We start from the raw sequence: 16,418 nt of genomic DNA on the forward strand, positions 1-16,418 counted from the left end.
GTGCAAGCATTCTCAGACAGGAGTTCCCAGCTGCTGCACTCCTCCCCAATTGTCTTGCTGTTTCACCACAACAAACCATAGCCTAAACCAAACCATAACCTGACTCAGGGGTGTAGCAAGGGGGTGCGGTCCGCCCCGGGTGTCCCCACTGAGGGGGGTGTCAAAATGGTGGGTAGCATTCACCATGGACCCTGCAGTGCACCCAAGCCATGTGTCTCTCCTGGGAGTGACGTGGTGGCTTGGGCGCCCGCAGGCTCCGCGCCACCCCAAACAGTCTGCCCGTTGCCTCCCCCTCAGCTGTAGGGCGGCTGCGTGGGAGGAGGCAGACAGACTCCTTGGAGGCCCCATGGTTCCCCTGTGGGTGGCTGTCCCCGCCCCCAGGCGCCCGATCAGCTTGCTCTGCCGCTGACCTGACTTAGAGTGTCACCTGAACCTGGACTCATGCTTTAGATCTCCTGGACAAACCATGAGCTGTAAAAAATGGAACAAACCTTGGTTACAGCTTGTGGTTAGTCTGTAGTGACTTAAAACAATGAGCCTGGGTTCTGACAACACACTGAACCAAACCATGGCAGAACAGCAGCAAAACATCTGAGGAGGAGCAAAGTGGACGTGGTCTCCTATTCAGGAGCCTCCCCACTTCTGCATTTTTTCTGAGGCGTAGAATGGCCTGATTTGCGCATTACGCTATGTTCTGCTTCCCCAGGCCAGTCCCTATTTAACGTTGCATGTGGTTCCCAGAGGGTTGCCCACAAGGGAATGAGACCCTTCGGCTGAAAAAGAATCCCACAACTTTGTTCAAATCCATTACCACAAATTTATCCTCTAGTATGAGAATGTGCATACAGCCCCGGCTAAATTCAGCATCATCAACCCATTGTGAAATAGTGACAATGTACTAAATAATTTGTCCCATTAAAGGAGACATTAGCAATAATACTACATTCAGTGGCAAATTTTTTTCCTTCTTGCTCTTTGTTCCTGATCTCAAAATTGTGGTTTTAGGTAATGAACTGAGACCCTAAAGTGAACTTTTGCTGAAGCTCTGATAGCCAACTTTCTTTTCTTTTTCATTTTTCTTTTTCTGATAGGCTCACTTGAATGGCTAATTCCTGTTCTTGTACACTTGGTCAAACTCAACTGTCTTCTAAATGCTCTAAATGCTCAGTCTGTTAGTTTTGCAGGAAAGGCTTTGTTGCCACCACTTGGGTAGGCAAACCCACAGGACTTCTGAGAATTTGGCATTTCAGAAACTAGGCAAACAATCTGCAGTTGCAAGCTAATACATGCCTCCTGTGGCGCCAATTGTGAAATGACAAGCTTAGCCCAGCCCAGCCCAGCAACAGCACTGCGTCCTTAGAAACAGCAGATTTCTCATCAGACTGAATGTGAAAAGCAGCTCACTCATTTGGGTGGTGGCTGCTGCTGCTACAGCTGGAAATCTTTTGCCTTCACCTCTATAAAACGGCAAAGCTACACAGAGAATACACCAGAGGTGGGTGATATTGGACCGTGATACAGGGATATAGGAAAAGAAAAGTTGAAGAGCCTAATGCGACTGTTTTTCCTGAGAGTGATCTTGAGTATATGAGTGAAAGTTGAAGCTGCTCTGGCAGTGAGGACAATAAGTTGTTAGATCAGAGATGAGAAATCTGTGGCTTTCGTGATGTTATTGAACTCCCATCATCCCTGACCATTGCCTATGCTGGCTGGAGCTAATGGAAGTTGGAGACTGATAACATCTGGAGGTCCACAGGTTCCCCACCTCTGTGTTAGATAGCGTGCCAATGGCACAATCCAGTGGTTCAGAATAAGACAATCTGATTTTTGCAGTCGATAGCAGCTGCCTGTCTCATCCAACAATTTATATGTGATTGTTGAATTGAGCACAAGAGGGTCATTTGGGGGGGGAATTGTATCTTCCTCTTCACTTGTTACAGGGCTACAGAATCAAACTAGGAGTTCTGAATATGCTGGCTTGTTCTTTCAGGGATTTCCCTGGAGCCAGTGTGGTGTAGTGGTTAAGAGCGGTAGTCTCGTAATCTGGGGAACCGGGTTTGCATCTCCGCTCCTCCACATGCAGCTGCTGGGTGACCTTGGGCCAGTCACACTTCTTTGAAGTCTATCAGCCCCACTCACCTCACAGAGTGTTTGTTGTGGGGGAGGAAGGGAAAGGAGAATGCTAGCCGCTTTGAGACTCCTCAAAGGGAGTGAAAGACGGGATATCAAATCCAAACTCTTCTTCTTCTTCTTCCCAGTAAACAGTTGGGGAGAGATGCTGCCATGCCATTTTGATTGGGGCAGTTTGGGTCTCTGATGATTTTCCCAACACAAAGGTCTACAGCTCTCTTCATTTTGCCATGACTGGTTCAAGCTGTTACATTACTAAGTGCAGACTGTGCTGTTCTGAGGAAGAAAGAGCCATCTTGTTCTCAACTTGTTAAGTACTTCGTGCAACAGCAACAACAAGAAGAATGGGGCAGGAGGGGTGTTAGAATTAACTTTCCATGCCAAATATATACGATATCAAGGGGTGAATGATCCTCCTGAAGGGGTTTTAACTGTTCGAAATATATAATTTCACCTTCTAAAAGTGCAGGGTTTGAGGCAGAAACTGAACAACTGTTTTATATTGAAAAGTTAGTATCCATAATTGAACCAGAATGTGCTGGCTTTGGGTCAATCATTGTAGTGGAAGACAGCCCCTACAGAAAGATATAGTTCTTTAAAGCATTGTTGTGCCTTGTCTGTTTGTGTTTCATCTAGTCTCCCACATGAAATTAAAATTGTAATTTCCTTGGGGTGTCGGCTCTCCTTCTCATACCATATTGTTAACCCAATAGGTTACATGGAAAGATAGCCATGTGAAAATTAAGACCAACAGCATGAGTAGATCCTTGTCCAAAAATATATATGGGAATCCTAACTATGAATTTTCAGTTCTGTTTTTAAAGAAAAAGGGATGATAGGGAGCCTCTAAATTCTTGCTTTTTGAAGTTACAGGGAAGTAGCCTTCCATAGCGAACAGGTGCTGGCAATGGCTTCAGTCAGAAACATTCCATATGGGTTCAATGCAAATTATGAGACTGTCATAAAAATCATTGGGAGCAAATATGTCCGGTGCCTTGTAGAAAAGACTGATGGGTAAGTATGCTATCTGGAAGAAACATTTTTGATATATATTTGTGGGGTTATATAATTTTATATTGGATTATCTCCTCACCACATTAGTTGTGGATAGGGAAAATCCAAATGAAATGGGGTGAGTATGCTGCTTCCTATATGAGGACAATGTGCACCCATGGGATGTATCAAATAGACTTTAAACTGTCAAGCATACACAGCCCTAAAAGTAAAGGTAAAGGGACCCCTGACCATTAGGTCCAGTCATGGCTGACTCTGGGGTTGCGGCACTCATCTCACTTTATTGGCCGAGGGAGCCGGCGTACAGCTTCCGGGTCATGTGGCCAGCATGACTCAGCTGCTTCTGGCGAACCAGAGCAGCACACGGAAACGCCGTTTACCTTCCCACCGGAGCGGTACCTATTTATCTACTTGCACTTTGACGTGCTTTTGAACTGCTAGGTTGGCAGGAGCAGGAACCGAGCAATGGGAGCTCACCCCGTTGCGGGGATTCGAACCACCGACCTTCTGATCAGCAAGTCCTAGGCTCTGTGGTTTAACCCACAGCGCCACCCGCATCCTTATACACAGCCCTAGTCTACAACTTAAACAGCATATTACAAGAAAACCCTGAACCTTTGGCTGTACCATTTCACTGAGGGGTTAAGATCCATTGACTACCCTCACCTGGTTTAGCCAGCCAGTTGAAACCACTTCTTGGGGTGTGGCTGCTGTCACATGCTGACAGCTTCTAGGTGAGAGCTGAGTGCAGGGTAGGGACCAAAGGTGAACAAACTACCTCAGAAGGAGCACAACGTGTCCCCCACTGGTGATACTACCCGTCTCCTAACACTACCCCAATGCAGTCTAGGAATAGTTTTTCAGCACAGGGTCTGCTGCTTGTGTACCAGCCACCAGGGGAAAGATATATATTGCACTATAGCCAGTATAACAGAAGGCAATATTCAACGACATAGTTGTGTTGGTGCAAGGATTAGTACTAGCGCAACAGGATTCCCCTCTCCTTGTGGAGATACACACTCCACACCACCCCTCAGTCTGCTCAGGAGAGTTGTGGGGGGACCCATGAGAGGAGAGAAGATAGAAATAACTTTCCACTGCACAAAGAAAAACCCTTGTGCTGACAAGAGAGCTTTGCTTAGTGCTACCTCAAACGCAACCCAAACACTCTCGAGTTAATAGAAAGGATCAAATTGTTCTGGAATTGTTAGTCTCACACATCCCTGACATTGATTTATAAAAAAAAGTTCTTCAAGCAAGTGTTTTTTAGATTGAGAAAGGCCAAATGGGAACATGGTGATATTTGTTAATATAAATGGCTTACCACCCCTGAACTTTCTTTTCTGGTTGATAAAGTATCAAAAGGTTTAATTGCACAGCTTGGTTTTATGCTTTAAAGAGAATGGCATTAATAATGGACAGGATCCAAAGAGTTACTTAAGGTATGCCCAAGAGGTCCTGTTAGAATATGTCTCTTCCTCTGAGTGATAGGCCATAATGTAACCTGCTTTTGCAATTCCTCTCCATTTCAAAAGAGCTTGGTCATGCAATGCGAGGAAGTATTTTTTAACAGTGCAGCACTATGCATATCTACTCAAAATAAGTCCTACTGAATAAGTGCTGCATCTGGGGGTGGTGCTGAAATAATAAAGACTGTTGTGGGACCTCTACCTGAAGGAGTGTCTCCACCCCCATCATTCAGCCTGGACACTGAGGTCCAAGCTCCGAGGGCCTTCTGGCTGTTTCCTCCCTGTGTGAAGCTGCAGGGAACCCAGCAGAGGGCCTTCTCGGTAGTGGCACCTGCCCTGTGGAATACCCTCCCATCAGATGTCAAGGAAATAAACAACTATCTGACTTTTAGAAGACATCTAAAGGCAGCCCTGTTTAGGGAAGTTTTTAATGACTGATGTTTTAATGTATTTTTAATCTTTTGTTGGAAGCCGCCCAGAGTGGCTGGGGAAACCCCACCAGATAGTTGGGGTATGTATATATAAATAAATAAATAGCCGGCTGTGAGAGCCATGACTTTCAAACAAGCACCTGATTACATGGAGGCCAGCCTCACATGATTATTTGCCACTTTCTTGTACAGAGGAGTAATTTCTAGCAGGGGGAAGAATGTGGACAGATTAGAGAACTGGGCCAAAACAAACAAGATGAATTTTAACAGGGAGAAATGTAAAGTATTGCACTTGGGCAAAAAAAATGAGAGGCACAAATACAAGATGGGTGACACCTGGCTTGAGAGCAGTACATGTGAAAAGGATCTAGGAGTCTTGGTTGACCACAAACTTGACATGAGCCAACAGTGTAACGCGGCAGCTAAAAAAGCCAATGCAATTCTGGGCTGCATCAATAGGAGTATAGCATCTAGATCAAGGGAAGTAATAGTGCCACCCTATTCTGCTCTGGTCAGACCTCACCTGGAGTACTGTGTCCAGTTCTGGGCACCACAGTTCAAGAAGGACACTGACAAACTGGAACGTGTCCAGAGGAGGGCAACCAAAATGGTCAAAGGCCTGGAAACGATGCCTTATGAGGAACGGCTAAGGGAGCTGGGCATGTTTAGCCTGGAGAAGAGGAGGTTAAGGGGTGATATGATAGCCATGTTCAAATATATAAAAGGATGTCACATAGAGGAGGGAGAAAGGTTGTTTTCTGCTGCTCCAGAGAAGCGGACATGGAGCAATGGATCCAAACTACAAGAAAGAAGATTCCACCTAAACATTAGGAAGAACTTCCTGACAGTAAGAGCTGTCCGACAGTGGAATTTGCTGCCAAGGAGTGTGGTGGAGTCTCCTTCTTTGGAGGTCTTTAAGCAGAGGCTTGACAACCATATGTCAGGAGTGCTCTGATGGTGTTTCCTGCTTGGCAGGGGGTTGGACTCGATGGCCCTTGTGGTCTCTTCCAACTCTATGATTCTATGATTCTATGGACACCTGTGGTTTGCAGGCAATTTGGAGCTCCCCAGGCCTTACTTCCACCTTGCCCTCACCCATCCTTTTTTGGTGACTGGTTGTTGGTTGCTGCTGGAAATTACACTAACTGGCCTCTGCACAATTTTCGCTGTAGGCTGTGTGACAATGGGATGGGACTTTCCTACTTCTTCACCATGTTCTTTTGATCCTCCGCTGGCTGAACAAATGTGCTGAGACTCAATTTCTATCATATTTGTTGTCTTGACTTGATTTTAGCAAGTCTTCTGCAAATCCCTCTTACTTATGGCACACTGGGAAATTGTCTGCCATTTTGCACACATCTCTGAGAAAGGTGAAATTCATAAACCGGTACCATTTTGTTGAAATTTGCATATAAACAAGGTTTAGTGAAACTGTATTAAGTTTCTTTCTTGAGCTTATAGTATTCAGAACTGAACATAAAGTGATTATAACTATTATAGCACCTACCTCCTTTATACTACATTTCTGTCTGACCAGCAAATGTTCCAGGAAACAAATATTTTTGGTGTTGCTCCACAACGCAAGTACGTATTTGCCTCTGTATACTGTAAATATACTGTATGCTTGTTTCCTGACAGCAAAGCAAAGGAGGGTGTAAAAACTGAGACACAATCCATGCTCAGGACACTAGCTCCACACAACGCAAGACAGGCACATAGAAACCCTCCAGGCCTCAATAGGCCTCCTTGTCAACAGATCCATTATGGTCTCAGGGATGAACAACAGAACAAAGGTGAAAAGGAAGAACAAAAGTCTAAACAAGGAGAGACAAGTGATAGCAGATCTGTGGACAACAAAGTGAGTCGCTACAACTGTACTGGTTGCTTATTATAGGTTTCCTACTCAGCATCAGACTTTACTCTTTAACTAACAACAACATAAATGGTTAATAGGTATCTTTTCTACTACTGTGGCTATTGTTATGACAACTACTACTAATGATGATGATAAATAATGACAGTGGTGTCCAGTTAAAAGAACATTCTGCTGCTACCAAATTCTGATGAGAGAACTCCTGTATCAAAAAACAATTGTCATCACAAAACTTTCAACTCCTCCAAATAGAATTGCCTTATATTAAAATTTTGACTGCTTATGCTTCCAGTTCATAGCCGTTGCTTTTTTTTACTTGGATCTTTCTCTTACTTTCCCATTCTGTAAACATCTCTTCTCTCTTTTTTTTATAAGATATTTATTAAGATTTTTTATAATATTACAATAAAAGAAAAAAAGAAAAAACAGAATAACAAAAATACAGAATAGAGAAACTTTTTTAAAAAAAAAACAAAAAAACCACACACATACATTTTCAATTACTTGTTTTCTTTTAACTTGTTTCCCGGACCTCCTCATACCTCCCTTTTTTGTATTCCATCCCAAATTGTTAGTTCAGCAAATCCTTACCATTATATTGTTACCTATTTATAATCCTTCTTTTTCATATTCTCTTAAAGCATTACAGCTGGAAACCACTTAATTTCAATCCAACATCATTCTAACACTCATTAATTTTACAATATTTCTGTAGATAATCTTTAAATTTCTTCCAATCTTCTTCCACTGACTCTTCTCCCTGGTCTCGGATTCTGCCAGTCATTTCTGCCAATCCCATATAGTCCATCACCTTCATCTGCCATTCTTCCAAAGTGGGTAGTTCTTGTGTCTTCCAATACTTTGCAATAAGTATTCTTGCTGCTGTTGTAGCATACATAAAAAACGTTCTGTCCTTCTTTGGCACCAATTGGCCAACAATGCCCAGAAGGAAGGCCTCTGGTTTCTTCAGAAAAGTATATTTAAATACCTTTTTCATTTCATTGTAGATCATTTCCCAGAAAGCCTTAATTCTTGGGCACGTCCACCAAAGGTGAAAGAATGTACCTTCAGTTTCTTTACATTTCCAACATTTATTGTCGGGCAAATGATATATTTTTGCAAGCTTGACTGGGGTCATGTACCACCTGTATATCATTTTCATAATATTCTCTCTTAAGGCATTGCATGCCGTGAATTTCATACCTGTGGTCCACAACTGTTCCCAGTCAGCAAACATAATATTATGTCCAACATCTTGTGCCCATTTAATCATAGCAGATTTCACCATTTCATCCTGAGTATTCCATTTCAACAGCAAGTTATATATCTTTGACAAAATCTTAGTTTTGGGTTCTAACAGTTCTGTTTCTAATTTTGATTTTTCCACCTGGAAGCCGATTTTCTTGTCCAAATTATATGCCTCCATTATCTGATAATAGTGTAGCCAATCTCGCACTTTGTTTTTTAGTTTCTCAAAGCTCTGCAGTTTTAGTCTATCTCCCTCCTGTTCCAAAATTTCCCAATATTTCGGCCATTTGGCCTCCATATTGAGCTTTTTCTGAGCCTTCGCTTCCATTGGTGACAACCACCTTGGGGTTTTATTTTCCAATAAATCTTTGTATCTTATCCAGACATTAAACAATGCTTTCCTGGTGTGATGGGATGATGAGCTGCTTGTGCATAAAGTCCTAGTCCCTCAGAGTTTGGCTAAGTCCACAAACCTCTGTCTGTGACGGAGCTCCTTAAGCATGGCTCCGTCAGTTGCTTGTAGGATCGGACAGTGGGCGTTTACGGAACTTCTTCCAGCATAAAAGTTCCTTAACGGAAACGCGTCTTCTGGACTCTCGGCGTGACAGTTTCTGGCGAGGAGTGGGTGTCCCTATGGGAGGTCCTGAAACCTCCCCACTATTTTCGCTGGAAGTGTCTCTGAGCCCTCCCTCCGACTCACTTTCCCTTGGAGCTCCTCCTCTCCCCCTGCTGGTTCCCTCCTCAGCTGATAAGTCTCTCTCAGCCTCTGTGAGCCCTTTCACCTCCTGTTTCTCCGATGGCAGTTCCCTGACATCCACCTCCCCTCCAGGGCCCCCTTCACCACCTCCCCTTCCCTCCTCTGCGGGAGGCGAGGGAGCAAAACCCCTGAAAGAACCTCCCTCATCTTCCGAAGTTTCGAACACTTCCCTCCACCGGTTGCTGTTTCCGGTTTCTAAGTACTCCTCCTCATCGGAGTCTGTTCCTTCTTCCAACTCCGATTCCCTGAATCCTTCCAGTTCCTCCTCCTCGTCGGTGGTGCCAAAGTACTCCCTCCGGAACCTCGCTACTGGCTGAGGTTTCCTGGGGAACCTTTGGTGGAACGTTTCGATCAAGATCTCGTCATTGACCTCCTCTGCCGTCACCCAGGCGTTTTCCGACTCCGGTTCCCCTTCCCACGCGACCAAATACTCCACCTGATTACCCTTCCACCTGGAGTCGATGATCTCCGCCACATGGTTGCTGCTTTCCCTTTCTTCTAAGACTGGCCCCCGTGTGGAGACCCTTTCACCTTCCCCCCTATACGGTGACAGTAATGACCTGTGGAATACTGGGTGCAGTTTCATGTGGTTCGGTAACCGGAGTCTGAAAGCCACTGGGTTGACCTGTTGAATGACCTCAAATGGTCCCAATCTTTTGGGTCTCAATTTCTTGCAACCCCCCTTGAACGGCAACCCTTGGGTTGACAGCCACACCTGACTCCCCACCCTAATGGTTTCACCTTCCCTTCTGCTCTTGTCTGCCTGCCTCTTATATTCTTCTTTGGCCCTTTCTAAGTTGAGTTGGAGTTGACGATGGATCGCTTCCATTTCTTCTACAAAATGTTCGGCGGCCGGGACACTCCATCTCTCCCCTCCTCCCCCTGGAAACGCCCTGGGGTGGCACCCATAATTAGCCAAAAAGGGGCTCATCCCGGTGGACACATTCTCCGCATTATTGTAGGCAAATTCCGCTAGCGCCAACTTTTCGACCCAATCGTTCTCTCTGTCATTGACATAACACCTCAGGTATTGTTGGAGGATACCGTTTGCTCTCTCCGCCTGCCCATTGGTCTCAGGGTGCCTGGCAGTCGAAAAATTGACCTCTACGTGCAGTAAGCTCATAAGTTTCCTCCAGAACCTGGACGTGAACTGTTTCCCTCTGTCAGAGACCACCCTCAAGGGGGCGCCATGCAGCCTAAAAATATGTTCTACAAACAATTTCGCTGTCTCTTCCGCCGTGACTGCATGTGAGCAAGCTACAAAGTGGCCCATCTTAGTTAAAGGTCTACTACGACCAGTATGGCAGTTTTCCCCTGGGATTTCGGCAGATCAGTCATAAAATCTATCGATACCGCCTCCCACGGTCGTTCTGGTGTGGGTAACAGTTCTAATAACCCCGCCGGCGCCCGCCTTTCTCCTTTGGCTCTCTGGCATTGGTCACACCCTCTTACATACTCCCGTACATCCTCCCTCACCTTGGGCCACCAAAATTCCCTGGTCACCAACCACATGGTCTTGTGTTGCCCAAAATGCCCCGCTGTGGGGTTGTCGTGCAGCTGTTTGAGTACTCTCCCCCTCAATTCCCCTTTGGGTATATATAGTGCCCCTTTGTAATACAATGCCCCGTTTCTTTCTTCAAAACCTCCGGGGTCTTCTCCCTCTCTCCTTAAACCTCTGAGCTTATTCTGGGCGTATTCATCATTCACCGTTCCCTCTACCAGTTCCCTTTGCCCCACCCAGGCCGCCCCACACACCCAGCGGTCCTCTGGGATGATATGTCTCTCTTCAGGTGCTCCCTCCCCCTCCAAATATTCAGGTTTGCGTGAGAGAGCGTCTGCTCTGACGTTTTCTGGACCTGGCACATAGCAAATTTCAAAATGGAATTTGGAGAACTCCTGGGCCCACCTCACTTGTCGTTGGTTGAGCACTCGTGCCGTTCTCCAATACTCCAAATTCTTGTGGTCCGTACACACTTGCACCTTATGTTGTGCACCAATTAGTAAATGTCTCCATCTCCGGAACGCTTCGTGAATGGCGAGTAGTTCTCAGTCATATACTGTGTAGTTCCTCTCGGATTTGTTTAGCTTACGCGAAAAGAAGGCACACGGTCTCCACACCGACTTATTCTTCCCCGGCTGAAGAAGCACCGCCCCCACCGCCCGGTCTGATGCATCAGTTTCCACTCTCATTGGTTTTTGTAAATCCACATGCAGGAGCTGTTCTTCCGAAGCGAATGCCCTTTTCAATTCCTCAAATGCTTGCTCCGCCTCCGCCGTCCAAACAAATTTCTTCTTGCTGCTGAGACAGTCCATGATGGGAGCCGTTAAGTGGGCAAAGTTCTTGATGAACTTACGGTAAAAGTTCCCAAACCCTAAGAATCTTTGCACATCCTTTTTCGTTTTCGGTGTCTTCCATTCCAGCACCGCCTGGACCTTGCCTGGATCCATGGCTAATCCCTTGTCTGACAAGCGGTACCCCAGGAATTCCACCTCCTTGGTGTGAAACTGACACTTCTCCAATTTCACCCACAGCTGGTTCGCTTGCAGTTGGCTCAGCACTTCCCTGACATCCTTTACATGCTGCTCCTCATTCTCTGAATATATTAACACGTCATCTAGGAAGGCCACGCAATTCTTGTAGAGCAGAGGTCCCAGGACGTGGTTCATGAACGATTGAAAACATGCTGAGCCTGATTGTAATCCGAAGGGCATAACTAAATACTCAAAAGCCCCCAAAGGGGTGAACATGGTGGTTTTCCTTTCATCCCCTTTCCTTATCCGTATCAGGTTGTATGCCCCTCTCAGGTCCAGTTTAGTGAATATCTTTCCCTTCCTCACCCTGGTCAAAATGTCATCAATTCTGGGCATGGGGAAAGCCACTGGTTCTGACACTGCATTTAAGGCTCTAAAGTCCACTACAAGTCTTGGTTTATCCGTGTGTTTTTTGTCCACAAAAAACACTGGGCTGCCCCCCACCGCTCTGGACTCTCTGATGAAGCCTCTCTTCAGGTTTTTATCAATAAACTCCCTTAACTCCTGCATTTCCCTGTCTGACATGGCGTACAGCTTGCCCACTGGGAGCTGGGCTCCAGGGACCAGGTTGATTTGGCAGTCAAAGGCTCTATGCGGTGGTAGTTTATCTGCTTCCCTTTCGCTGAAGACCTTGCTCAGGTCAGCGTATTGTTTGGGCACCTTCCCTTTGTCCGTTACTTCCGTCCCTGCTAGAAAGGCTTTTGCCCCTTCCGGCGCCTTTCCCTCTTTGCAGTGTTCCAGGCAATGTGCTGACCCAAAGGAGACCACTCTCTGATGCCAGCCCACTAGCGGATCATGCAACGCTAGCCAGCTCATTCCCAAAATAATGGGAGCCCCTCCCAAGGTGGCCACATTGAACGCTATCCTTTCGGTGTGCCTGGCCACCCTCATAACCATTGGGACGGTCTGTAGGCTAACTTCTCTTCCCAACAGCTCCCTCCCATCGATCGTGGTCACCTGCAGGGGGTTACTTAAAGGGAGTATCTGTATCTGGTGTTCAGCTGCAAACTCCTTACTCATAAAATTACAGGAGCTGCCTGAGTCCAATAGCGCCTTTGTCTTTAGTGGGTGTCCGTTTGCCAGCTCTAGCAACACCTCTATCACTAGGGCTGGTCTACTGCTCCTTGGCCTGGCTGCTGTGCCCTGACGGTGGCAGCCAGGCGTTGGCTTTTACTTGCTCCTGGACTCCCTCCTCCTTCCCCCCAACAGCTCCCGCCATCCCTTGCCATTCCTTTCTTTGCGGGCAGACTCTGGCAAAGTGACCTGGCTGCTGGCAGAGATAACATTTCTTGGTGCTCTTCCCCTCCTTCTTCCGCCCTTCACTGGGATTTGAAACTGCGCGTGCGCGCGCTGTACCATTTTCCATCGGCTCTCCTGGCGGGAAATTTGGCTCCGGAATCTCTGGAATGCGGAAATCCCTCCAACGCTCTCCTTTCCCTTCCCGCTTCTCCAAGGCTCTCGCCTCCTGGCGCGCTCCAATGGTCAGCGCTGATTTGGTCAGCTGGTCCATAGACTCCGCCCTGGGTGCCCGGGAAAGTTCGTCTTTCACCGCCGAAGAAAGCCCCTCTTCGAAAAGCATTTGAATGGGTTCCGCCGATAGGTCCCACCCCAATTTATGTATCAGCATGGTAAACTCAGTCCAGTACTCACGAACCGATCGGCTCCCCTGTTTACAAGCCATCAACTGTCTGCGCACCACTCCCTGCTCAATCTCGCTGGAAAACATCAAATCCATGGCGCGAAAAAACTTCCTCGTGTCCTTCAGCATTTCATTATTCCCTGCCATCAGGGGTCTAACCCAGTCTCTCGCCCCCCCTTCGAGATGGCCAACCACAAACGCCACTCGCGATTCCTCGTCGGGAAAGTCGTCAAACTGCAGATTGAGAGCATACTGCATCTCTGTCCTAAAGGCTTGATAGTTCCCGGGGTCCCCCCAAACTTCTGCACCAATCCTGGCATCTTTCTTGCTAGTGGGGCGCCTTTTGCCTTTTCTGCATCCTGCGCCCTCCTTTCCTCTAGCCTCGCCGTTTGCAGCGCTAGCTGGACCCCCAACACCCGGTACCTTTCTTCCAGGCTTGGACCCTCTCCAGCTCCTCCTGCTCCTCCGGTTCCGGCTGGGTTGCTCATGATGCCTCTCTGCACAAGCTGCTTTCAGGGACTGTCCGATTGCTGTGATGGGATGATGAGCTGCTTGTGCATAAAGTCCTAGTCCCTCAGAGTTTGGCTAAGTCCACAAACCTCTGTCTGTGACGGAGCTCCTTAAGCATGGCTCCGTCAGTCGCTTGTAGGATCGGACAGTGGGCGTTTACGGAACTTCTTCCAGCATAAAAGTTCCTTAACAGAAACACGTCTTCTGGACTCTCGGCGTGACAGTTTCCGGCAAGGAGTGGGTGTCCCTATGGGAGGTCCTGAAACCTCCCCACTATTTTCGCTGGAAGTGTCTCTGAGCCCTCCCTCCGACTCACTTTCCCTTGGAGCTCCTCCTCTCCCCCTGCTGGTTCCCTCCTCAGCTGATAAGTCTCTCTCAGCCTCTGTGAGCCCTTTCACCTCCTGTTTCTCCGATGGCAGTTCCCTGACACCTGGCAATATGGTTTTTAAATGCTTTATGTGCCTTGTCGTACCACAAATATGCATGCCAACCAAAAACGTTGTTAAAACCTTCCAAATCCAAAATGTCTGTGTTCTCAAGAAGCAGCCAATCTTTTTTTTTTTAAATAAATGTTTATTAAGGTTTTACAAATCAAAAGATTCATCATTTCAAATATATCGTTACCATAAATGAAGCTCACATAAAAAACAAACACATCAAAAGAAACAAAGATATATAGCAAAAAAAGAAGAGAAAAATAGGAAAAAAGAAAAAAGAAAAATCCACTTTCTTAAATTTATAAAATTCTATAACCCTCTGTCTTGACCTCCTCACATCCCCCTTTTTTGTGTTCCTCTTTACTCCAATCAGGTTCAGCAAGTTCAAAACCTTATTTAAACCCTACTTAATTTTATATTCTTCTAAATATTATGTCCCAGTTTTCCAATTGTTTTAGCCCAAACCTCATCTTATACACTATGACATAATAATGTTCTGTTCATAACCCCTTGTCCTTTTTAACAGTCTTCTTTTCCCTCACATTTAACCATATCACACAAACCCTGTTGCCTTCACTTCCCACATCATATTAACACTCAAACATTTTGCAGTATTTTTGTAAATAGTCCTTAAACTTTTTCCAGTCCTGTTCCATCAATTCTTCTCCCTGGTCACGGATTCTGCCAGTCATTTCAGCCATCTCCATGTAGTCAATCACTTGCATCTGCCACTCTTCCACGGTGGGTAAATCTTGTGTCTTCCAATACTTGGCGAGAAGTATTCTTGCTGCTGTTGTTGCATACATAAAAAATGTTCTGTCTTTCTTTGGCACCCATTGGCCAACTATGCCCAGAAGGAAGGCCTCTGGTTTCTTAGAAAAGGTAAATTTAAATACCTTCTTCAGTTCATTATATATCGTTTCCCAGTAAGCCTTGACCCTTGGGCACGTCCACCAAAGGTGAAAGAATGTTCCCTCAGCTTCTTTACATTTCCAGCATTTGTTGTCAGGCAGGTGATAAATTTTTGCAAGCTTGACTGGGGTCATGTACCACCTATAAATCATTTTCATAATATTCTCCTTTAAGGCAATGCATGCCGTAAACCTCATACCGGTGGTCCACAACTGCTCCCAGTCAGCAAACATAATGTTATGACCTAAATCCTGCGCCCATTTAATCATTGCTGATTTAACCGTTTCATCCTGCGTATTCCATTTCAACAGCAAGTTATACATTTTTGACAAAATCTTAGTTTTTGGTTCTAACAGTTCTGTTTCCAATTTAGATTTCTCCACCTGGAAGCCAATTTTTCTATCCAAATTATAGGCCTCTCTTATTTGATAATAATGTAACCAGTCTCGCACTTTGTCTTTTAATTTTTCAAAACTCTGCAGTTTCAATCTGTCACCTTCTTGTTCCAGAATTTCCCAATATTTTGGCCATTTGGCCTCCATATTGAGCTTTTTCTGAGCCTTAGCTTCCATAGGTGACAACCACCTTGGGGTTTTACTTTCTAGCAAGTCTTTATATCTTATCCAGACATTAAACAGAGATTTCCTGACAATATGGTTTTTAAATGCCTTGTGAGCTTTAACCTTGTCGTACCACAGATATGCATGCCACCCAAAAACATTATTGAAACCTTCCAAATCCAAAATGTCCGTGTTCTCAAGAAGCAGCCAGTCTTTCAACCAGCAGAATGCTGCTGATTCATAATACAATTTAAGGTCTGGCAGGGCAAATCCACCTCTTTCTTTTACATCAGTTAAAATTTTAAACTTTATTCTAGGTTTCTTGCCCTGCCAGACAAATCTAAAAATGTCTCTCTGCCACTTCTTGAAACAGTCCATCTTGTCCAGAATTTGCAAGGATTGAAACAAAAATAACATTTTTGGCAATACATTCATTTTTATAGCTGCAATTCGACCCAACAAGGAAAGATTCAAATTAGACCAAATTTCTAAGTCTTTTTTAACTTCTGACCAACATTTCTCATAGTTCTCTTTAAATAAGTTCAAGTTTTTCGCCGTCATATTGATCCCTAGGTATTTCACTTTCTTAACCATCATTAAACCTGTTTCATTCTGAAACCTATCCTTTTCCATTGGAGTTAAATTCTTCTCTAATACTTTAGTTTTTGCCCTGTTTAATCTAAATCCCGCCACATGACCAAATTCTTTAATCAATTCCAAAGCTCTTTTCATACTAGATTCCGGCTCCTGTAAAGTTAGAACCAAATCATCTGCAAAAGCTTTCAATTTATATTGTTTGGCTCCGACCTGAATTCCTTTAACAAACCGGTCCCTTCTGATCATATTTAACAGCACCTCCAGGACCGAGATAAATAATAATGGAGAGATAGGGCAGCCCTGACGTGT

At 45.3% G+C, this 16,418-nt stretch overlaps 1 protein-coding gene across 3 annotated transcripts in view; it reads left to right on the forward strand.

The window, feature by feature from the left end:
* The first annotated feature begins 1,275 nt into the window (after positions 1 to 1,275).
* Positions 1,276 to 16,418, forward strand: part of LOC128410870 (uncharacterized protein C1orf87-like) — a 35,882-nt gene continuing 20,739 nt past the window's right edge. For 2 of the 3 annotated variants that reach the window (XM_053382644.1, XM_053382646.1), the window contains exons 1-3: positions 1,276 to 1,495; positions 2,998 to 3,144; positions 6,683 to 6,902. In XM_053382644.1, coding sequence (XP_053238619.1) covers positions 3,038 to 3,144; positions 6,683 to 6,902 — 327 coding nt within the window. In that variant the 5' untranslated portion in view covers positions 1,276 to 1,495; positions 2,998 to 3,037. The remainder of the gene's footprint in view (positions 1,496 to 2,997; positions 3,145 to 6,682; positions 6,903 to 16,418) is intronic. The other variant, XM_053382645.1, reaches the window with a different exon arrangement.

Source organism: Podarcis raffonei, chromosome 3 (assembly GCF_027172205.1).
Source record: "Podarcis raffonei isolate rPodRaf1 chromosome 3, rPodRaf1.pri, whole genome shotgun sequence".
In the NCBI taxonomy this organism is placed as follows: domain Eukaryota; kingdom Metazoa; phylum Chordata; class Lepidosauria; order Squamata; family Lacertidae; genus Podarcis; species Podarcis raffonei.